Genomic DNA, 24,806 nt, shown 5'->3' with positions numbered 1-24,806 from the left:
GTGCCTCGTTTGCAAGCCTCTATCCACATGGTTATGTAACATAACTGTACCAGAAATAAAATGACCAAATAGAGTCACAGTAATAGCTATCAGACTGCACTGGTAGTGAGCAGGACTCGCAGAGGCAAGTGAGGAACTTGAAGTGGAGCAATGCAGATCTGGTGAGTGGGTAGAACTTTAGGCCGGTAAGACGGTCCCAGGCCTCTCGCAGAGCCACACACCCACAGCGGAAGGGGAAAAGGAGATCATAAGCGGTTCTGGCCAAATTGAGAGACACAAACATATTAGTACTGGGGCAGATCAATCAGAAACAACAAGAGAATGGAGGTTAGAAAAAGCCAGATGTAAGGTTTGACACACAGTTTAAGGCTGAAATGTGCTGTGGGGAGAGCTCAATAAAGCTCCTAAGAGTTAAACCCTCTTAGAAATATTGGCAAAGCATACTCTGTTTGCTGTGGTGAATAGATTTTGGCTCCCTTGTTAAGAGTGGGAAGTGCACTGTATCCCTTATTGGTTAAGAAGGGCACCTGCTTAATTATTAGTAGGAAGGGCTCTATGGTAATCATTACAAGTTTGGGAGTGCAGTAAATAAGTGGTAATTCTGACATCTCCATATGTGTGGGTGGTAATGGTATTACCACCACTTTTGCTGCACTGCCAAATTCTGGCTGTTTACCTCAAACTAAATAATTTTGTTCACGTTAAGGCCACAAATTGGTGTATTTACTGCAGTGGCAAATTTGAAAAACCCCCCATGGAGTCCTATATACTCCCAGAATGAGGATTTACACCACCTTACCACCGTTCGTAATCTGGCAGTAATTTTGCTGGACGAAAGAGTGGTAATGGTAAACGGTTTTGATGGTAATTTTGCAGAACTACTGTAAAATTACCAGCAAACTCGAATGAGTCCCTGGATCCCTTAAAAGTGAACTGGGCACTATTACACGAGAAAGAACTACCAATTTATTGTAGATAAACCCCTAATCCCTAAAGGCGTAATCCCATCCATCTCCTGCATTTTACTAAACTACTTCCTGAGTCGCAAGTTTTGTCTCTCCACTACAAGGTGTACTGAGGTCAGTAGGTGGACACACTGGGATGTGTATTTCATCTACTGTGACTGCTATGTTGGGAAGACTGGCAGTGGCCTAGAATTGTTCATTTCAACATTGCAAATTAACTGGCATTTGTGGGACAGATGTGCGTGTTGATGTGTGTTAGCATAACCCTGAGGAACTGGTGCAAAGCGTGTGATACCTCTGTCTGTGAAACACCACTATCCGCTGTAACAGTTGATTGGTAGCTTCCTAAGGCCTCGTGCACAATCTCTTTCTCTCTCCCACGCTCCCTTCTTTTATACTTCTCTCGCTTTTGCAAAAGAAGCACACCACAGGTCTATTTAGAAATGCTTTTTACTGCTTGAGTAGGAGACAGAATGCAGTTGTCCAACTTTTAAGTATATGTACGACAATCAGAACCCCACTGACTGTATCTAAAGGTGTATGTTGAAAACAATTGTATAAAGAAATATGTTTTATCTGTACAAAAAAGTAGTGGAATAGTGCAGTTTCACCTTTACCCTTGGACCTTGACATCTGGCCTCAGTGAACACCACATTTTGCATAATTCTTATGAGATTATGGTGTCTGGGTCTGCCTGGTTTTTGAGCTAGCACACTGTTTAAAGATCTTCCAGTGACTCAATCAAGCTTCACTGTGGTGTCCTTCTGCCTCTCTTGCAATGCTAAGACAATCATATCTGTTTATGTTTACTGCATACGTAAAATAAGAGGTATGAAACTCATTTCCATGTCAAGCCATGTTAGGATAGTATTCTGCATTCTGTCCAGTGTGTTTTCTTTTATGTTGATTAAGATTGCATTTGCTGCTGAAACTTTTCTGACAGTGTGTGCATGTATAAGGGTTTTTGCCTGAATGTGTTCGTTGGTGTATTGTGAGGTCCCCCTTCTGGGTGAAACTTTTGTCACATTCAGTACATGCATATCTCACACCTGCGTGTGCCTTCTGATGCCTTAATAGACTTCCTTTTATGCTGAATGTTTTTGCACATTCAGTGCACACAAATGATCCGACTGCTGGGTTTCTCTCGCCTGCATGTGTTCTTGAATGCTCATTTTGATGATGATTTGAAGTAAATCTTTTTTTATAATCCGGGTACATGCTCTGCCTTTCACTCATGTGTGTTCTTTGTGCTTTGCATACATTTCCTGTTGCAGAGAATCTTACTTCGCATTCCTCAAATGCTGGTGTCCTCCAGTTTTGCAGTGTAGTTGGCTGACTTGTGATAAATTTATCAGGGTTTGAATAAGACTCATCAACATTCGATGCATCCAGTTCAATGTCAGATGTCTCCTGATATAAGTTAGAATGTTTTATAGTACAGATATCACGTGTATAGTGAGAGGTTTCGTTTCTGTCAGTTTCCTGATTGTTGTCCGACCATAACCGGATTCTTGAGTTTATTTCCATCTCTGTTTGGAGTGCATTTTCCTTGATTTTCCCAGATGAATCTTTGCATAGTGTCATTGGTTCTGTAGATTTCAGAGAACCTACATCGTTCCTTCTTCCGGTAAATAGCCCTTCACCTGTTTGGTCAAAATGAGAGGAACCCATTAACATTGACAATGTAATAACATGTCTAAAGAAAGAGTTCTGCAATACAAGCTAGTGTTTAGAAAAGAGGCACTACTAAAACAGAAACACTCAAATATTTCTGCAATTAGGATCTCCAGACGATAAAAGAATCCTCTTTTTGTTAAATGCTGAATCATTTTAATCTTAACATTTTTTAAAGACATACATTTGGGAACAAAGATGGGAAGTGGGTACCTAACAAAAAATGTCATATTGCACACACAGCTTTCTATAAGAAGTTTAGGGCTCATTTGACATACTGACAGCTATGTTTTAGAGCAGCGGGTGAAGATATTGTTGCCCCGGTACTGTGGCCAACCTTACGGTTAAACGAGTGGCAGGAAAGGAGAAGAAAACAGAACAAATTGGAGTTTCTTTAAAAAAATAAAAAACAGGCATGAGTCAAAGGCATGTCCTCGTTGGAGAATATTAAAAAAGAAAACAGGGTCTCAAGGGTGCCCCCCATGAGAAGACACCCTCAGGAATTCTGGAAAACCAGCTTCAAAGGGGTAAACTGAGATCCCCCTGGAGTGAGCATAATGGACATCCACTAGCGACCCCCAAAAGAGCAGTGCCAAAGGCGTGATTACATTTAAAAAAAAAAAAAAAAGATATATTGACCTCTTCCGCAGCCTCCTACTTGAAGACTCAATTGTTGTTAAAATTTCAGGATGACCGTGAATCTTATGAAATACAAAAGGGCACCTATCATTTTGTCTGACTTAATAAAAGGATATTAGTTGTGGGCGAATAATCCATCTGAAAGAATAGGGATAGATTTAATTGCCTACCGTTGGAACTCTGTACTAGCATGATGGTTTGGCAATAGTGAGAGAAAACATTGTCCCTTTTGCGCCAAGGGGTGGAGGAGGACCTATTGCACTTTGTCTTGATTTGTCTGGTTTATATGGACCTAAGAGGTAGTAATTTGGTGCCTATACTTAGAGAAACACAGCTTATTCAGTGCCGACCTGCGCTGCTATATACCTATATATATTGTAGGCTGATACTACGAAAGTTAGTTGGTTTCTATTAACATTTTTAAAACAATCACTCGCAAGAAGACAGTCCCTGAATTCCCACTAATTGTATTTGTATCATTGTATTTAGTATCAGTGCTGTTAAGATTAGTGGATTTTGTGGAATATTTTACTCTGTGATTTATGTAATAGTAGGGGGATATGTGTGCTTTTCTATATGGTGATTGTTGTGAAATAAAGAAATTGTGTTGTACTGGTTTGATGTTTTTATGTAAAGTTTTCTTTTCTTAAACTTTATATCTCACACAAAAAATGAGAGAAACAGGACTTGTGAGGGGGAAGGTGATTGGAAAAACAGGAGGAGGCGGCCTAGGGAATGGGCTGAGGAGAGCAGGAGTAGTATGGGCTGATGGCATTCACCACAAAAGAAAAAGCCACAGAAATCCCAGTGGTATGATGACCCTGATTCATGTTTTACAATTATGATTGTAATGCTGCATTAAGACACTGCTATGATGAGGGCAAAAAACGTTAAAATGTTAGCAAATGTTGGATTTCTACAAAGATGGCTTTGTTTTGGTTTAATGGTCGACATGTTCAACAAATAAATTTGACAAGATGGTTGTCAAACTGCGTTTTGTCATTAAAAAAGATACATGTGACTTTCAAACTTTTTCTGTGGTGGATTTGAACACATGCAAACAAATATGAATACCTTTGCATTACTATTTTTCGAAGCAGAAGAACAGATGTACATACTTTTGCAAAAACACCTTTGATAATATCTATAATAATAAAAATCATGCTTTCGATCTATAATGGCAAGGATATTATGTGCAAAGCTTAGATCTTGCCAGCTTGGTGAGCTTTAGTTGAAAGCAATACGAAAAATGGGTAAACACTCATAGATATTGTGACTGGGTTTGGGTCATGGCCCTGTCAAGGAGGGAACAGGGACTCCTGCCAGAAGTGGGGAGAGGGAGTTGGTGGGGGCCCAGTCCCTGTTAGCCCCCCACATGCCATGCATGCTTCAATAGGTACCACATGCCGTCACACAGTGCCTCCAAGTACTCTATCTGGCCAGTGGCCTCTCTTTTCTGTTTCAGGACAACAACTCTCAGAAGGCACCTGGGAGAAACCAAGAACAGACAAGGAATGGAATGGGACACTGAACCCACCAGAAAAGAAGAAAATGACAAGCACCATCAAACTTTAATGTTGCTATGAAGACCTGGGAAAGATCTTTGCATAGTTTGGTTACCCCTAGGAAGTGTTGGCGGGAGTAAGACAGATAAGATAGTGGCCTTTAGGCCCATACCTTAGTCACATTCTTAGATAGTAGAGGCTACCAATTGCAAACCAAACTATCCCAGTGTTAGAGACTTCCGGGTTGGGGGGGAGGAGCCCATGTGAGACGAGAGAGGGATGACCATCAGTGAACCCAAATCCAAGGCATCCACTGCAGATATGACTATCTTACCTGTATAATAAAGCCCTTCAATTATCTATCTATGGGACTTTGTGAATTATTAAGGCCATCTGTGATAATATGCTCTTGGATTTGTACAACGTGTACAAAGTGCTGCTCATTCTCAAGGGAATATTTTAGATTGGATTTTAACCAAAAACCAGGACATTGATATTCAAAATTGCATTTGGTCTGACCACACTTGTCTGCATTTTAATATCCTTTTTACAAGTCTGTTTTTAAAAAAGGGTCCTTTCGGTTCGACTCCAGTTTTGTTACGGAGCACCAGGAATGTCACTTTGGAAGCTTTTCACTCGCTTGTAGCCCCTAAATTGCCAACTCTGAAGGATGACTTACCCCTTGATGTTCTTATTGATCGCTTTCTGACCATTATGAAGGATGCTTTTAATGTGGCAATAAGCCCCTCGGTGGCGGGCCAATACCGCCCCAGGTAATGCCCCATGGGGGCATTACCTGGGGCGGTATTGGCCCGCCACCGAGGGGCTTATTGCCATTAGTACCCCAGCCCGTTAGACCGGGGTACTAATTGCTTTTTTGAAGAAAAAAAAAAAATTAAAAAAAATAAAGGCCACCCCATGGAAAGGGAAAAAGTAGTCCGTTTCACGTTTTCCCTTTCCATGGCGGCCATCGGGCGCGGACGCGCTGGGAACAGAAGTGTTCCCAGCGCGTTCGCTTCCAAGAGCAGAAGAAAAAAGAAGGTAAGTCGGGTCGGAAGGGTGGAAGGGAGGGGATGGGGAGGAATAAAAAAAAATAAAAAGAAAAATAAAACGTACCGCGGCCTCCTCCCACCCCACCCGACTTACCTTCTATCCTGCGATCTCCGGCGGGGGACGAAGGAAGCCTCCAGCCATGGGGAGGCTCGGAGCGGGGATTGCCCTGTTTCGAGCCTCCTCATTGGCTGAGGGACTGCCACACCCCCCACTGGGAACAGAGTAGCCGGCACGCACGGCGTGGACGGGAATACCGTGTGGTATGGCTCGCAAATGAGCCAATCACCGCACAGTATTCCTGTTCAGCCGCGCGTGCCGGGGACTAATGCATTTTAGCACCACTTTGTTTAATAAAAAAAACAAAATCTGATAATAATCAGTGGTTTTCTAATGAGGTTCTGGAAGCCAGAGGAATTAAGCGCTTGGCGGAACCGGGAGGCGGCACCCGGCCAGTACACCTAAGGCCCACAACTAGGCTCTGAAGTTCCATTCTTCCTGACTCTCCGACCATCAACATCATGCCTGCAACTTACTGTTGTAAGCCTGGCAGCTTTTTTGGATTGCGCACATCAGTGCTGTTACAGTTTGCATATTTGTGCTTTTAAATTTAGCAATTTGTGACTGCGCACGTTGGGGATCTCCTTTTATAATGCTGGAGTGTTGCTTTGATTTCCCTGACTACTTTGTGCGATCTGAGTCGGCACCTGCACTTCTATCTCAATGCTTTCTCGGCCTTTCAACATGGCCGTATTCTCCTTCTACCGGTTTGAAAGCCTTTGTGCCTGGTCCAGCTCCCTCTGCCATTGGATGCACTTGGCTTGTTAAGCCAATCGGAGCAACCGGGAAGCGGGAGCCGGCCAGTACATCTAAGGCCAACAATGAGACCCCTGTCTGCTCCCTGTCCGCTACCAGAACGCTACTTGAACTTTTCTCGTCACCCCTACACTCGAACTTCCTTGATGCTGCGACCTCACTCTACTATGAACCCTGGACTTCCATAACACTCCTCCATAACTATGGGTACATTCCCTACTCTGGACACACTTCTATCCTCTTTTCCCCCATCTTCCTTCTCTGCTTGTCCCCCATGTTTGAATTTCTGATTACACTGCATGTTCACACCCACTGCTAGCTGCTAAATTCTAGTTGCTATTCTTATTGGCTGTGTTTTCATGCATCTAGCTTGGTTTCAAATCTAGCTGTGTTTTCCTGCAACAGGCTTGGTTTCAAATTTGGCTGTGTTTTTATGCATCTAGTCTGGTTTCAATTTTAGCTGTGTTCTTATGCATCTAGCTTGGTTTCAAATTTAGTTTGGTTTACTGCTTTGTACAACCTCCTGTCAATCCGTGTATGGTGATCATGTACTTGTCAATTATCTGCATGCTGCTCGTTCTCTTGTTGTAATGTCAAGCACAACAAATAAAGTAAAAAAAATAATGTAGCTGTGTTTTCATGCATCTAGCCTGGTTTCAGATTTAGCTGTGTTTTCATGCATCTAGATTAGTGCAATCATCCTTACCTCTCTTCCCGCTTTTTTCTTTACCCCCCTGGTTGTCTGTATGCCTGGCTGTTGTGTTTCACCCCCTTGTCGTTTGCCTGTGATGCTATGCTTATTTTATCCTTTTTCTTGCTGCCACCTCCTCTCTCCTCTCCCACCTCCCCTCACTATATCCTTAGCACTTACTCTATCAAGAATGTCACCTGACCTGTAGGATAGCAGCTTGTTTGTCTCCCCCTTCATTTGTTTTTTTCCTCCCTCTCCCCCTCCAGCACTAGCTGAAATGTCATCAGGCCTAGGACGATAGCTGCTTGTTTTGTTCTTCTCCTATTCCCTGTCTCCCCACCTCTTGTAAAATTCTGGCACTACCAGAAATGTCATCAGGCCTAGTACGGTAGCCGCTTGTCTGTTCCCATTCTCCTTCTCACCACCTCCCCTCCTTATCATTGTCAAAGCTCTTACTCTATCAGTAATGTCGCCGACCTGAATGATAGCAGCTTTTTGGTCTCCCCCCCTCACTTGTATGGTTTCCTCCCTCTTCCCCTCCAGCACTATCTGAAATGTCATCAGGCCTAGTACGATAGCTGCTTGTTTTGTTCTTCTCCTATTCCCTGTTCCCCGCTCCACCTCTTGTAAAATTCTGGCACTACCAGAAATGTCGTCAGACCTAGTACGGTAGCCACTTGTCTGTTCTCATCCCCCTTCCCCACCCCACCCTATCATTGTCAAACCTCTTGCACTATCTGAAATGTTTCCAGGCCGAGTATGATAGTTTTTCTCACATTCTTAATGTATCAAGGACCTGTAAGAATGTCACTCTATTCTCCCTTGTTCCCTCCCTGCCTTGAAGCGCTTTGAAACACAGTGTGTACAGGCGCTATATAAATAATCAATCAATCAACAAAGCTGGAGAGAAAACCCAGATGACTTCATTTGAAGGGTTTATAAAACTGCAGCAAAATGTTATAAGGAAGCAATTTTCAGAGCTAAGGAAATATATCTAAAAAAAATCGGATTAGCTCTGCTAACTCAAACTCCCGAAAATGATTTAATATTTTGTGGGCGATAAAAGGAACATCTACTGAACTCTCCATACCTATTAATAATGAGTGGTGTCAAAAAATTCAGGGTGGTTTTTATACAAAAAACTAGCTTGCACAAATCAAATATTCATGATTGTTTAATTAAGCTTTCTGAATCAATCCCAACTACTTCTGCCGGGTGCCTTTCGGAACATAGTAACTCCTCCTCCTCCTTTACTTTTAAACATGTCTCTGAATCTGAGATTCTTAAGATTGTAAATGACTTGAAGCGTACCTCATGTTAGGGTGACGCCCACCTGGCCCATTTCTTCAAAAACTCCTGCCTTCCTTTATTCATTGGGTTACCTGCCTTATAAATTGGTCATTTTCCGAAGGCTACACACCTGAATGTGTGATTTTTTTTGGAGGGCCTCAGTGTTCAGTTCACAAATTATGCGGCTGATTCCGTGATTATTCTAGAGTTGACTGGATCATATACTGAGGATCTTGCAAGAGTCAGAGAGATCTTTTCTGCCATCAAAACGTGGATGGCAAGAAACTCACTGGCTTTAAATGATAACAAAAGCGAGATCATCATCCTTGGTACTGGTTCTAAACTGAAAAAACTTGATCCCCAATATGAAGGCTTTTTGATTGAGAGTAACAATATTCGTACCTCTGATTATGTAAAAGCTTTAGGAATTTATTTGGACTCTCAACTTACTTTAAACATTTTTTTTAATTTAGTAATGCACAGTTAAATTAATAACTTTTAATATGTTAATTATCATTACAAAATTACATTGTTACATTGTCATCAATCCTTAAAAAGGCAGTTCACGCCTCTAAAACTTCTATTATTTCACGTATCTCTTTCCATAATTTTGTGAAAGAAATTATGCATTCCTCATGGTTGACAGACATGAAGGCATCCCAAAGTTCGTCCAGGCTAGCAGATGAGTCAAGTCCCAAAGCTCGAGTCGATTTTGTCTGTTGGGTTGTCATTGCACAGCATTCAAAAGGGAGGTGGCGAACAGATTCCAGTTCTGGTTCACCGCAGAATCGGCAAAATCTATACTTTCGAGTGACTTTGTGCCAGCCCCAGTGATCACAAAAGTTTGAACTGGGTTGAATTTGATGCACATAGAGTCCCAGTTGGAATGGTTGCATATAAAGTTCTGGATATAAGAGGGAACCAACTGTCTTTCCGTGATATATGGGAAGCACCATTCAGCTGCGGATTTCATGGCCAAGTTGACGGTTAACTGCCCATGACTAAAGGCCTCCAGGTATGCCCTCATAGATCTTTTGAATTGATTGAAATGCATTTCTAAGGGATCACCGAGGGCTCTCCTATCCATGTATCAGACAATCGCTTGAGGGTTCCCGAGGTGTAGGGTTTCATGGAAACAAGTTTGGCGGACAGCGCCTCAAACAGCAGTCCCATAAGGGTGTTGCTTGGGGCATTCACAAGCTTCCAGTAGAGTAACAGACAGGACAACGTGATTCGTTCTCTTATCGGAAGTAGGCCCAACTCCAGGTAGAACATTTCAGGAGCTACGTAAGGTGGTAGTCTTTAAATCCTTTTAAGGATATTCGATTCAATTCTAGAGACAGCCTCCAAGGAACCCAACGCCCATACCTCAGCAGCATAACTGATAATGGGGGCAATGTACATGGAGTAAAGTTTGACTAAGGAACCCACAGAATATCCCCCTCCTTTAGCAGAAAAAGAGCAGATGGCCCCAGATGATTGAGCACAGCAGACCTTAAGTTTGTTCAGTTCAAGGGCACTGGCAACACTGGCAAAGACATTCGAGGGAACATCCAACATCACCAAAAGTTTATGGTTGCGAACCCTGCTTTAGCACCTGAACCAAAATACTAATGTGCTAGGATTGAGGAAGTGTTTGGATGGCAACAATGGGGCAGAAGGAATGATGAATAACATCAGGCCATAGTCCAATGTCAGCAATTTATAAAGACCATCAGGGACAGGGGCCGAGATGACTTGCTGATGTTAATCAGTCTGGCGACTTCCTCCTTAATTTTTTCGAACTGCCAGGCACCAGGCTAATGAGGGATATTAGTTGGTCCCTGATTGTTGCCCCCTATTGTATCAGTGATGAAATTGATCCACTCGGGCTCAGAGACTACATTAACATTGGAACAAGTCTTATTATTTCTGTTTACAATCTGCCGGAATTTCTGGGAGTCATGGTTTAGAGTGGTGGAAACCAGCTCTCTACACTTCTGACATTCTCTAAACTGTCGATGGAATCTTAGCCATTGAGTATATTTTGCCACGATGATTCTCCTATATGTAGTATATTCAACTTGATCTGAAACACAGGAAGTCAGTCTACGTAGCTCATTTTGGGTAGATCTTTTTCTTTTATTCCTGATCATTTTATTGTAGCCATGTCTGCTGGGTTTGTTCAAGCCAGTAGCCTGCCACTTGTTTCCCACGATGTTAGGGAAGATACTCTTGTTTATTGACAAAACACACTCCTCATATTTTGCCATTATAGAGTGACCCAGGTGCTGATCAATAGCAGATGTGGAAGTGGGTCCAGATGAACTAAAGTTTTCAAATACTCTGTGGGCGTTGGCTGAGGCAGCCTCTATTTTAGTTGAGGTCCACACTATACGGGTCAAATCGCTGTTGATCAAACAGACCCTGTGGTCTGGTCTTCAAAATTATGCTTCTCTATGCCAAGGCTCAGGACAATTGGCAAGTGGTCCCTCTCAGGTCGTTGAATTATAGCCATTTCGATAATCAGAGTGGGGTCATTGGCCACAAAAACATAGTCAATGATGCTGGAGCTGACAGCGGTAGACCTCGTGAACTGCGGGGGACAATCCGAGGGGCGGACTCCATTCAGCATGATGAACCCTCTAGAGTAGAGCAGAATTGCCCAATCGATACTACGTGGACAAAAGCGATCTAGCCTGCATTCAGTGGCCAGGCCTGAGCGATATGATTCGTTTACCACAGCCACCTGGTTGAAATTACTGGGGATGCGAGAATTGAAATCTCCAGTCAAAATTATAGGGGAGGCAGAGGTCACAGAGTCAAGCCATCCCTCGAAATCCTTGAAGACTGCTGCGTATGGGGGGTCATAGATGGTAACAAGAATAATTTATCTTATCCTGAAGGCTCCAGTAGAGGTCATTCTACCTATTAGAATCTTCAGAGAGCTGCAATGGACCTCAGTGACTAAAAGTGGCTTCTTTACACCCAGGAGTAAGCCACCCTTCGGTCTGCCCATTTTCCCCTTAACAGCATACTTTTGGATAATAGCCCACCCATCCAGAACAAAGAGATCCACAAGCCAAGTCTCCTCTAGTGCAATTGAGCCAAAACAATCAATGTGATTTGGCAAAATGCCTTGTTCATAAAGATGAAGGTGACCCCTGGTATTCTAACTAAGAGATAGAAAAGTGCTGTTAGGGGCCCTGGATGTGCCGCTGATGTACCAACCCAACCAGCCATTCCCAATGGTTATCGTCATTGGAATAGCCGGACCCACTCCTTGCCCCCCCTCTTCCCCCGGCCACTTAGGGACTAAACAGGAGCTCCCAAGAGCAGATATTTCAGATGGAAGTAATCAGGATTTGACAGAGGGTGGATAGTCATGTTCACGGGGCTCGGTAACAAACATGCAACATCCATCTCGGTTTGCTAGAGGAGGAACTTTGCTACAGTGCAAGGCAAAGCCTTCGTATCCAGCTTGAAAAAAAAGAACTGGGAATATTCAGCGATGTAGTTGGCCAACCCATCCGGAAAAAAATACACCAAGGAGGTGACAAATTGAGCTTCTTCACATTGGTGCACAATTTTTATATCATCAGCCCGAATGATATGCAGCAGGATGATAGAATGGAACAGCTCCAGAACCTGTGCCCGATTTAAATAATCGTGGCGGTCTTTCCAGAAGAGACTTCTGATTTGCAGGGCCTTCTCCATATTAACAGACAGATGGCCAGAGTCAGGCAGCAAGGATCTTGCCACTGGCAGTGATGTCCTTGGATCCAGCCACTGTGGAGCAGGCATTGGATCAGGCCTCAGTGGCAATGGCAGTGATGTCCTTGGGTTCAGTAATGATAGGCACTCCGATAGTTGCAGTGGTCATGGCTTCAGGGATGTTAAAGAGGTGTTGCAGGTTTTAAACAGGAGCCAAATCGCGTTGACCTTTACTGCTGGCTAACCCAGCCTTTTGCTTATTTTGTTGTGCCACCCTTCTCTTTTTTATTCACGACCAGCCGAGTTGGACGGGGTGAAGTCAGGTCAAGAAAAGACGTGTTACACACTGAGATGTTTGCATGGGTGACCACATCGACTGTGGCCGGATGCAGGATGCTAGTGTTCATGATGGTGGAGGATGCTTGTATAGCGCAATTGGACTTGGGTATGCCTTTGTAGGAGCCTTCTTTATTTTGATCGACTCTTCCAAGGTCCAAGATTACATGTGTTGCCACAATTTCTTTCTCCATACCTTTTCGCCTGACAGATGACTCCTTTTTCCATGAGTGTTGGATGACTGGATTACCAGCAACCAGGATCTCCTAACTATGCAACATTGCTTCTGCAGAGATATCACGGCATACTGAAGGGTGACATAGTTGCTGATGACTAGTCATCAGCGGCTCGATGCTGACTCTAGCTTGGAGGAGTGACCTAATTGAATAGACTCCAAAAGCTTTAAGGAGCTCACATGTTTGACCTGTGCATGGTCTTGTTGTTTTAAGTGGCTCAAGATGTCATCAGTGTGGTAGAGGAGTGTGGAAAGCAAGTTCTCCAGAACACAAAACATGGAGCAGAATCACAGCTGCTGGTACTCTGTGTGCGGGTCGGAGACAAGTTGAATAAGTACAGGGAATTAGAAAGCGTTCCGTCCAAGGGCAAGTGAAGGCAAGTCCTTTTTTACGCAAACTCCAGAATAAAGACAACCTGTTAGGGAAATAGGCTAGGCAATAGCGTTGCAAGGATAACAACGGCTTAATTGTACAGAATGCAAAATATCAGCAAAGGACTCTGCTGCTCGAGAGCGGTCTGGCTATTATAAAGGAAAGCAAATGTTTAAAAGGCCTTGTGGCATCATTGTATACAGTACAAACTAATATGACTGATTGGTTAGGCATTATGGATGGGCCTGCTCCACAGGGGATGCCAGGCTACAAATTGGTTAGTTCTGTTGTCGTCGCTCAGGATCCACGTGGGTCAGCTGGGGTCATCAAAGTCTTGGGTGAATGTCAGGTTGCTCGTATAACACATTTTATCTGTTCAACTAACACGCTAAACTCCCTATTCCATCACTGTGGCATGCACCTGGGCGGAGCCGGAAATGGTGCCAGGGGGAAGGGAGGATGAAATACAGTCACGCTGACCCACACATTCAGGGCTTTGTTAATACCGCAGTTCCCGTACTCAAGGTCCCCATCCAGGTTTTTGATCTTTAATGTATCCCTTCTTGTACCTCGTGTTTACAAGAGATGTGTTTTCATGGTTGAAGAAATACAGACGTGCATGCTTAGATCTTCTGCAGACACGTGATTTGTGTTGGGACAGGGGGTCGTTTGCTTATCAGGGAATGCAACGGTGTGGGGGTCGGGTCAGTGGTGTGGGGCTGACTCTGGGCTGGCTGGGTGGGGTTAGAGGCCTACTGGCAGTTTAGTGGAGATGAATGGACGCAGCGCGGAGCCTGGTGTTGTCTCACGCTCTTGCAGGGCGCATTCCTTTGGAAGATACTAAATATTCACAACACTGGAGGGACGATGGGGAAGTGGACTTTCGTGGTCACGGGACTCTGTGGATTCATTCTATCTTAATGAGATTGGGCCTAGTGAGCTGGGTTTGTGAACAGCGCGATCTTGCAAGCTTCTTCCTTTTAGGCCTAATACAAAATGGTGTCATGTGCTATGTGTTTTGTAGTGCAGCACATCTACTGTTGGCGCTACAGTGCTTCTACTTGGTGCTTAATAGTGCGGTTTACTCCCCCCTTATACACTATACCACCTCATATGATGTTTGCCTCCCCTGAAAGCGCCTAGGGGGGTGGGATATACTAATTCCTATCCCAACACAAGCCAGTGATGTTGGAAAACACAGGCAGAGGTTCACTGAAGTTAAAGGATAGGTTGTTGATGAGGACTTCTGTCCCAATGGCAACCGTGGTGCAAGGATCAACGCCACGGCCCCTTGCACTAGTGTTGCAGTTATGGTCAACGTCGGGGGCCAAAAAACCATCCTTGGTACAAATAGGATCATTACAGTCATCTGCAAATTACAGCGCCAGGCTCCGCAGATATAGAACTCTTGTTGCATGCAGATATAGGTGGACCAGAGCCCCTGCCAGGTGCCGTAAGGACAGTCTCAATGAGTTTTGTTCCCAGGCAGGTGACAGAACTGGACAGCTCAGCCATCCACTGATTGCTGCATTCCATAGCAGTGGAGCTTAAAGACTTATCAGTGATTAGAAAAGGGACGCAGCTCTCCTTGCGGGTTGGTTAATAAACTGTTATTTTGTTCAGGGATTTAGAATGAGGTGATTCCCTCACTGTACCAAACCAGAAGGTCTTACGTGGGCAAGATTTGGGGGTTTGAATGGAAGATAGATCTGCTCTTGTGGTGTCCTCAAAAATGATGGAAGATACATGTTTGATAAGTGACTTATCCTTCCTCAGGCAGGATGTGTCACCAGAGTCAATGGTATTCGACCCCAATATGTTTCCGTCAGCGGGATCAGTTTGGTTCAGTAGTGCACAAGTGGGGGGAGGGGTATTTGGATATTAGAGATTGCGTGTGGAAGACATTTGGCCAATGCAGCCGCAGTAGCACTGCAAGTCCCCATGTGCTTAGGACTGATAGCAGCCCCCACCCTATCAGCACGCTTTGCAGCCCGCACTGCGAGCGGCCTGGTGGCTTTGCGCTTTTTTGTTCTGTCAATTCCTTCAGAAATGGAGGGAAGGATAGTCTTACTGCAAAAGCGTGGCATAGATGTTTCCCTGCTTCAGGTTTCGGGCACAGGACATAGAACACAAAACACTCTGCTCACTCTGCATGGAGTGAGGCTTAAGAGCGTATCTCCACCATAGGCAACATGAACAACACTCCTCCAGGTAATAGAGAGCGAGGAAAGACTCCAGAGAAAAGACTCCACCATAAAGTCTGCTAAACACAAACACACTGCTCACTTTGTGCACTCCACGTGGAGTGAGGCTTACGAGTGTATCTCCACCATAGGCAACACGAACGCCACTGCTCCAGGTAATAGAGAGCGAGGAAAGACTCCAGAGAAAAGACTCCACCAGAAAGTCCGCTAAACACAAAACACTCTACTCACTCTCAATTTACTTTAAAAATAACATTTCACATCTGAGCTCATCTTGTGCATATATGATGCATATGTTATGGAAAATTCGCCTCTATTTGTCCGAAAAGAGTAGGGCTTTCATTGTTGCAGCCACTATTAATACTAAATTAGACTAGCAATAGCCTCCTGGTCGGAACTTCTCAGGTGAATCTTAAAAAACTCCAAACTATTTAAAATGGAGCAGTTAGAGCAGTCTGTGGGCTAGGTCGAAGAGCTCATATTTTAACAGCACGTCAACGTTGCACTGACTCCCTGTTGTAAAGAGAATACATTTTAAAGCCTCATGTTTAGTGTACAAAGGCATGGCCAAGGCTGCTCCATCCTATCTCTGCTCCCAGATTAAGGGAACCCCTGTCAGACGCACCCTGTGCTCAAATGAAGACATGTTAAGGATACAGCCCTGGTTGTTCTTGAAGCCTATGGGAGGAGTTAGTTTTGATTGCTGGGCTCCCATGACATGGAATTCACTACCTTGTTTGCTCAGATCTACTCCTTCCATCACACAATTTAAAAAAGACTAAAAAACGTATCTATTCGATGAAGGATCTGACTGAGTTCTATATCTTACCTCCTCAAATTTCAAATTTTTAGTGTTTTGTAGTTCGTTTGGTGAGCGCCCTGAGGCCTTCGGGCGTGTTGGCGCTATATAAAAATTCTATAGCATAGAATATTTTGATATAGGTTCACATTCAAACAATATATTACCACTACAGCACCTGGCTCTATCCCAGCACATTATTCACACTAGCGCCTTTACGACCTCCAACCCTGCAGTGTATATATTGTAAAAGTAGCTGGTTGAGAACCTAGATCCGTGCGCTGCATGACTGCCAGCTCATTCATGTGGATCCACCGATAAGAGGGTACACCAACCAGACACAAGGAATTGGCACTAGCCAGGACTAAAGAAAAAGGCATATTCCCCATCTTGTAGACCCTTCCACAAGAGGGCCCCTGATCTATAACCCTGGCAGCAATGCATGCACTCCACCCCAATTCCTTTCCCACTGGACCCCAAGCTTTGCAGGTCTTTCAACTTCCATGGATTCTGTACTCAAGCCTAAACACCATGTCCCTAGCAACAAAGCAGATTGGGCCTTAATTACTGGCAACCACTACATCACTGGTGCTCACAGCCACAGAATAGCAATATTTGGGGCGGTAGAAGAGGAAGGAAGATAACCTGTTCTCAATCTAAGATGTTGGCTTACTTCCTAATTCAAGATGGCACATGAAAATTCATGGTTCAAGACAGAAAAGGCCCCCGACTTGTGATCTCACATTCACTGTATAAGGAGCTAAAATTCAGGAATGAGTGTTTTCCAAATTATTGTCATCAAGGGTTCTTGCCAAGACCTGATGCATCTATTTGCTGTTTCCAGCTGCTTCACTGTGCTGCTTCCACCCTGCTTTTGCTATTAGGCATGTAGTATCTCTTGATCTGGACTCTGCACCTTATTCTGGACGTTGGTTATCCTACCATTGTCTCTGGAGTCAAGTCCTGTTATTTCTGAGTTGGTATTCAACCTTCTGGAGGTGCCTTCATTGGATGCTACCCGTAAATAGCTATTAGGTGGGGTTGGGTCCATGTGAATCAAGGTGTGAGTAGGGGTGTTTTCTGTTCCATGACTAAAGTATTTGCTTTGTCATTCCAGCTTCCTGGTGTCTGCAGTGAATTGCAACCAGCACCAGTACTTCACTCTCATTTTTAGCTGGTTTGTTTAAGCACCATAGGGTTTGGAACCCTCTATCTGGCTGGCTCTGTTGTAGCCTCTGGAAAAATGCTTGAGCTTTTGTTTTCAGCCTACAGAGTCAGGTATCCAACAGAAGCAACCCAGACCAACAGCAGAAGGCCGCCAAAACATATGCCCAAGTTATTCACAAACTAGCTGGCCTACCTAAATCTTATACAAGGAAAAAAGAAGATCAATATTTTTCTCCAGGTCAAAATAAATTGAAAAAGAACATTACGTATCTAGTTAGGAAGGATCTTGGTGGGCTCCATTCTAGAAAAGTCTGGTCTTTACATTGATATTCTTGCCAGCTATCGCCCTATAAGCAGGCTCAGCATTTGAAGAGGCGAGTACTTTCTCAACTGCATTTATGCTTGGAAGAGGGAGATTTTATTTTTACAGATTTCAGTCAGAGCTGGTCATGAGTCTGGTCTGTCTGGCAGTTGATTTTATTGGACAGGGACAGGGTCTATATTTCAGTCTTCTCTTGTAGATATCCGGACACAACGTCTCGGAAGTTTAGAATATTGAAGATTAATCATTGGACAGAAATTTTTCTTGACAATCTTTAACATCCACTCCAGAAGAAGGGAGTTTTCCCGAAACGTGTAGAGTTTTTATGTTTGAATTTTGATGACTTATCACGTGTGAAGAAATTTTATAGACTTCTAAAAATTTCACACAACTTTATTGTTTGCAAAATATATGTATGTTAATAAGAGAAGTCCACTAAAGTTTATGTGAATAAATCTCTTTGGTAATAGTGATAATTGAATCATTTACAAAGCTTTTTGACATAACGGTATGTCTAGATGATGATTAACATTTATATCTAGAGAACTATACATATTGACTGTCAGTGACAGTACCTAGAGTGTGCCAGGGACGCGAGGGGCCCACACCTTGTGGTTACCCTCCCTCTTCCAGTTTTTCCAAACCCACAACCTCGTGTCAAGGTTGTGTTACACTCCTCAGCACCTAACTACCAATCTTAAAACCAACAAATGGGTTTCTCCAGGACAATAATAGGAGTGCATATGTGTTAATTGTTTCTTGTTGTATTTTTCCCACTCTTTGAGTGTGTGACACATCAACACGAGTTGCACCCAACAAAACACTATATATACCACTGGGACACAGCATGTCCTTTTTTAAGATAAATACTATAACAGAAAAACATGCAACTACTTTTGGATTTTCTGAAGAAGAGGCTACACGTATTCTAGGTCTAATTAAGGACATTGAGACGACAACTCCAGCAGCCAACAACCAGGAACAAATCATCTTCCGACTTGAAAAACTAATACGTAGAGAAATCTTGCAGAAATTGCATGCAACCACCTTAGCACAGTACTACCGGGCACAGAGAATACCACGGGGTTTGAGAGTCTATCTGAAACGAACATTATGTAAAGAAGTCCCTGACTTTGTAAAGAAGTGGGAGCAGATACTGAACACGTGCTCGCTGGATTTAATCCTTTTGACAATAGAGGAACTATCTAAATCTGTGTCGAAGTTGGACAACGAAATCCACGAATTAAGTGAACAACTCAGTTCCTTCAAAACAAGTGAGGAGCTCAAAACAATATTGGAGGACATCAATACATCCCTTGAACAGTATAAAAAGGAAATTGAGCAGAGAAAGGTTCGTAAATTCAGGAGGGATACTTTAGACTATTCACAAGATATTGTATACACATGGCAAGAATTTTATCAATCAAATCGACCACCTCACCCAAACAGACCACCACCAAGAGGACCAAGACAAGAGATTAGTGACAAAAGTAGTGATATTCCCTCGAGTAGCGAAGAAGTAAGAGGAAGTAAAGTCACCAGAAGCGAGCCCTTCCTAAGGATCAATCCAACAAGTGGCATACTCCACAATTCCCAGACACCTACCACATCAGGATTAACGCCTCAGGATTTTTTAGACGAAAGACCACGCGACGAGGACGCAAGAAAACTAAGGTCCAAGAAAAAAACCAACAACACTTAGTTGTGAACTTATCATCCAAACCATTATCCAACAACCAACTAGAAGTATTGAATTTGGGCTTATCATTTACTCCAACACAAAATACCACACATCTGGAAGAACGTATAAACTTGTATAGACTCATGAGAAAAATGAGACTCAAAGTCTTCTTTGACACACAACCACCATCTGACATCCCCCCACGGACAGAATTCTTGGAAATGAAACCCAAAAGTACTTTTGATCCCCCAATACAGAACACCACTCTGAAAATCTTTGAGACCCAGATGTTAAACCAACTCAAAAAACTTAATTATAACAAAGTGAGAAAATATAACATCCGCAAACACCAGAGCAAAATAATTAAAGATCTAGCTGATGACAACACTATAACACTGAAACCTGCAGATAAAGGTGGAGCCATAGTAATTATGGATACCACTTTCTACAACTCCCAGTGTTTGACATTACTGACAGACAGAGACACCTATATCCCCATTGATGAGAATCCCACAGCCAGAATTGCATCTATGATTGAAGAAATCTTGGAAAAAGCAAAGGACAATGGTTGGATAACTTAGAAAACAAGACGTTTTCTATACAAATCCGATCCGATAATACAAGTATTTTACGGATTGCCTAAAATTCATAAACATCTACGTCAACCACCTTTAAGACTCATTGTAGCAGGAACGGACAGCCTATTTCATCCTCTGGCAATTTATGTTGATCAGATATTACAACCCATTGTACAGAAAACCACCACTTACTTGAGAGACACCTCATTTTTTGAACATCATACATAACCTAAAAGACCTACAACAAGATGACTTATTGGTAACATTGGATGTACAAAGTCTTTACACATCCAGACCCCATGATAAAGGTTTAGAAGCATTGGAATGGGCACTTCTACAAGAACAAGACTGCAAAGCAGAAAAAACCTTTATACTCGAAACTAGTAACCATCATTTTACAAAACAACTTTTTCCGGTTTAACCAACAATTCTATTTACAAGCATCCGGTACCTCAATGGGGTCAGCCATGGCGCCATCTTACGCCAACTTGTTTATGCATTATTTGGAATCAGAGAATATAACTTCGCACCCAGACTGGGGACCAAACTTGGTATGCTGGATGAGATATATTGATGACGTGTTTGTCATTTGGAGAGGAAACCGAGAGTCACTTAATGAATTCTTAACATATATCAACACAGTGAACGACAGAATTAAATTTACCATGGAAATAGGGAACCCGCAAATCCATTACCTAGATGTAGAATTGGAATCGAAGGATGGTGAAATCATCACAAACCTCTTCACTAAACCTACTGATGTGAACAGCAGCCTCCATTACTTAAGTCACCACCCAAGACATCTAAAAAACAACTTACCCTACAGTCAGTTCCTCCGAGCCAAAAGGATTACCTCTATGGAATCCACACTCACAGTGGAAATGGATAAGATGACTCACAAATACCTCGAGAGAGGTTATCCAGAGAACATTATTACAGCAGCTAAAGAAAGATCCACCTTAAAATCAAGAGTAGTTCTATTGGAGGAAACACCAGAACACAGGGAGATACCCTTTCTGTACACACTCAAATACTCAAGCCAAATTCATCATATCACTCGTTTGATAAGAAAGAATTGGAGGATTATACAGATGGACACCCAATTACAAAAACTCTTCCCTGAACCGCCCCTTATTGCCTACAAGAGAGGCAAGAACTTCCGGGACCAATTGGTAAAAGCAGAACATACCCAGGAACAGCGACAACAAACATTACATACTAAAATAAACGGTACTTTCGCATGCCTACATTGCAGGAACTGTAATAACATCACCAAAGGAAATTACATTAGACATCCAAGGACAGGTGCAAAAATCAAACTAAGAAATTATGCCACATGTGATACCAAGTCAGTCATTTACGCACTGAGCTGTCCCTGTAGGATCTATTATGTGGGACAAACAAGAAGGAAAATGAAAGAAAGGTGCAATGAGCACAAAAGTAACATCAGGACGAAGAATGAACGGTCACCAGTGGCACGACATTTTTTGGAAAAAAGGCATACGATAGCCCAATTGCGTTACCAGATAGTAGAAGTAGTCTCAAAGGCAGCAAGAGGAGGTAACCATTCCAAAAAACTTGATCAACGCGAATTATACTGGATTGATAAATTGGACAGTATGACTCGCTATGGAATGAATGAAGAGTTTCATTTAGGTGCTTTTTTATAAACCAGCTTCATGAACACAACATACACACCTAACGGTTGAGCCATCAGGTGATTGGTGATTTAATTTAAAGATCTTAGATGACATCACACTATTGATCAAGTATTGTTGAGTACAATTTGATGAGAATATAATATATATATGATATCGGTACCAAATCAACATGAGTTATTGTCACCATAAAGACCGAGGTGAAAATGATTACTGCATTAATTTGATGTCTTTAGATTGTGAACAGAGGTGCCCCGTGGTTGACCTCTGTCTCTTACCACATATCATTCCCGACATATTCTAACTACCCCCCAGATTTAGACATCCCCAATATGATTCGTGCTCTCATCGCAATGCATGATGTCGTCTCGCGGAACGTCATCGCGCACGTAACGCGCTGACGCACAAGACGCGAATGTTGCAGGAAGTCAATTCCTACTAAACTGAATATACGAGCCAGTCCCGCTACCTAATGCACCGTGAATAGCAGCCAGTTCTCATTAGGCACACGAGCAGGATCCTTACTATCAGCACGCTAGACATCAACAAAAGGTAAGCTATCTGAACGATATTTCATATTGTTGGGAGTTACCCACTCTCTGTTTCCCACCTTATGCTTAAATATGTTATTTTTGAGGTCAAACCAAAGCCCTGACTTTGATTTAATTTCAGCCTTAATTCTTTCTTTCCAAATTAGGATCTTGGACCCCCATTGTGGCATACAAAGGGAGGACCCAACACACTACCCCCTCTTACTTTGAAACTCCAGCTACTCCTGGAGCTACTCCTACACCAGTATGCTGATGACATGTACATCTGGGTCTCTTTTGACCTGAGTCAGTTATGGAATCCCTCGCAATGGCTGTGGAATCCCTGGCACTGCCTGACTTAGGCCACCAACTGGATGAGGCAAATATGACAAAGCTGAATCTAACAAGCCAGAAACACTGATTGCTAGGTAAGAAATAAGTCTAAAAATAGGCCAATTGTTATTGGTACGTGCCCTTCCCTTGCTGCCCAAATTCGAAACCTAGGGGTCCTGTCTGACCAAAGCCTTTGTGTGTGCGCAAGGCAACTGCAGAGCCTAAAGCAGGGTAATTTTAGGTCCTGATTCTCAGGGGTTTACATCCATTTATATGGTAGGCAGACCTGTGGTCATTGGTCCATGACTAGGTTTTACCACAGTTGACTACATTGATGTTACCCAAGTAAAACTGCCCATGTGCCGATCATGGAGACTTCCGCTGGTGCAGGGCCTGGCTCCTCCAATACTGCAACATATTTCCTGCCTTGAGGGCATTCCCCTATCTTGTGCATTATATACTGGGTTTTTCGTGTGAAACAAAAGTTGCCCATTCTAGTCCTCAAAGCAAGGTATGGTTGGAAGGTATGGGAGCCAATTTATCGAAAAACTTGAGTGGTGCACTAGAGGGGTACTACACTAAAACTAAGGTCCACACAAAAATGCACCTCACTGTGCAGAGGATACATAATCTGATGCTGCGGGTTTACACATTCTTGAATGGCGTTCCAGAGGTCTTAGTGGTATGATATTGCATGAAAAGCTTTAAATAATAGAGCTGAAGTATACATTTTGATTTGCCAAGAATCCGGAACTAATTTGCATCAATCCCCTCCTGAAAAATGACTTAGCTGAATTATGTTTTGGCCAAAACAATTGTAAACCATATTTTAAATGAAATATATGGTAACATACAAATACATTTGTGAGGCTGACTCCTGTATATGGACAGAAGATATTGTGCTCAACTCACTGCCGCCATAAAACTCCTCTGTGCAAAAGAGCCAATTTTTGGGAACCCACAATTGACAGGGTTGTGCTCACTAAGATGTGCCACAATTTGCCTTGCTGAATGTGGTTGGTTAGGAATAATGATAAAATTAAAAAAAAACAGATCAATCCCCTGATTTCAGAAGCTGTGAGAACCATTATGCCCTTTGGCAAAAGTGTATAGCTTTGCCTTTATCCAGGCAAAAGAGAAATTCCCCCCTGATGTTTAGTAGTGTGGTATTGCATGCCTCAGATTGTGGGTGGTGTCTCTAGAGACATGGAGTTATGAATAAGGCTGGCTATGAATGGGCCAGGCCAGGTTTATCAGCTTTGCAATACAGCTGTCTGCGGCAGGGATGTGTTTTTTCTTTCAAAGTGGGCATGGATTTCAAAGGGTTGACAGAAATGGGTCTTGAATGTCCAGGATGGTTTGTATGAGAGTGTCTGTGTGGTTGTACTGCAAATTCCTGTTTGGGATGGCATGTGGGCTTGCAGCTGGTAGTTTAGGGCCAAGACTGCCATAATTTGTGAATTTCACATGGTGACTGTAAAAAGGAGGAGGAGCTGGATTGTGAGATTTGAAGTTCTGGGATCATGGGAAAAGAACACAACTGCAGCTGCTAAATGTGGTTGTGTGCCCCTCTGTCAGGCAGTGCAGATTCTACAAAAGACAAAACCAAGTATACCGTTTAAACGGATTTTAGTCAGGAATTTTTACAAAGTTGGGCAAATGAAAAATCTATTATCTCTCTGGGATTGAAGTATTCCCAGAATTCCTTCTTAATCATTCTGCTTTCTTAGCTCTTTCACTGGGGCTTGCTTGGATAAAGAGACAGCTTTCCTTGGCCTCAGGTCTGGATACCACAGCCTGGGGTGGTGAGGTGAACTTGTGATGTAGTATAAAATGGGAATTAACTGTTGTTGGATAACTTTAACAGATCTTTTGAGAATAAAGACAAGATTGAATTGGAAAGATCAAACATATACTTGAGCCCTACAACTATATAAACTGAACCCACGCTCTAGCTTTCAGAAGTATGCACTAAGACATAGTTATGATAGTGAAATGCAACAGCGGAAAACAGAATTCCGTAAACAGAAGAGAATTGCTTTGTTTTTACCGGATTCTGTAAAATTTGAAGCTATCAAAGCTATATAGAATATATATAGAAATTGGACTAAGGCTCATAAGTCTTGGCTGTATCAATGTGATGGAGAAACCATGCTGGCTGCAGCAACCTCCAAAAATACAGCTGAGATTTGGGCCCTCCGTAATGTTGTAAATCATATAACTCAGTACCCAGTTCAAATAAATGGGAGTTTTAGAGGCAGACTGGA

General features: G+C 42.9%; 1 protein-coding gene across 1 annotated transcript in view; it reads right to left on the bottom strand.

The window, feature by feature from the left end:
* Window positions 1-1,397: 1,397 nt before the first annotated feature.
* Window positions 1,398-24,806, bottom strand: part of LOC138510522 (zinc finger protein 417-like) — a 318,227-nt gene continuing 294,818 nt past the window's right edge. Inside the window, exon 7 of the mRNA XM_069626236.1 lies at window positions 1,398-2,608. Coding sequence (XP_069482337.1) covers window positions 1,815-2,608 — 794 coding nt within the window. The 3' untranslated portion in view covers window positions 1,398-1,814. The remainder of the gene's footprint in view (window positions 2,609-24,806) is intronic.

The sequence above is a fragment of the Ambystoma mexicanum genome, chromosome 6p (genome assembly GCF_040938575.1).
Source record: "Ambystoma mexicanum isolate Mex_15411 chromosome 6p, UKY_AmexF1_1, whole genome shotgun sequence".
Taxonomy (NCBI): Eukaryota; Metazoa; Chordata; class Amphibia; order Caudata; family Ambystomatidae; genus Ambystoma; species Ambystoma mexicanum.
This window is presented reverse-complemented; position numbering and strand designations above follow the sequence as displayed.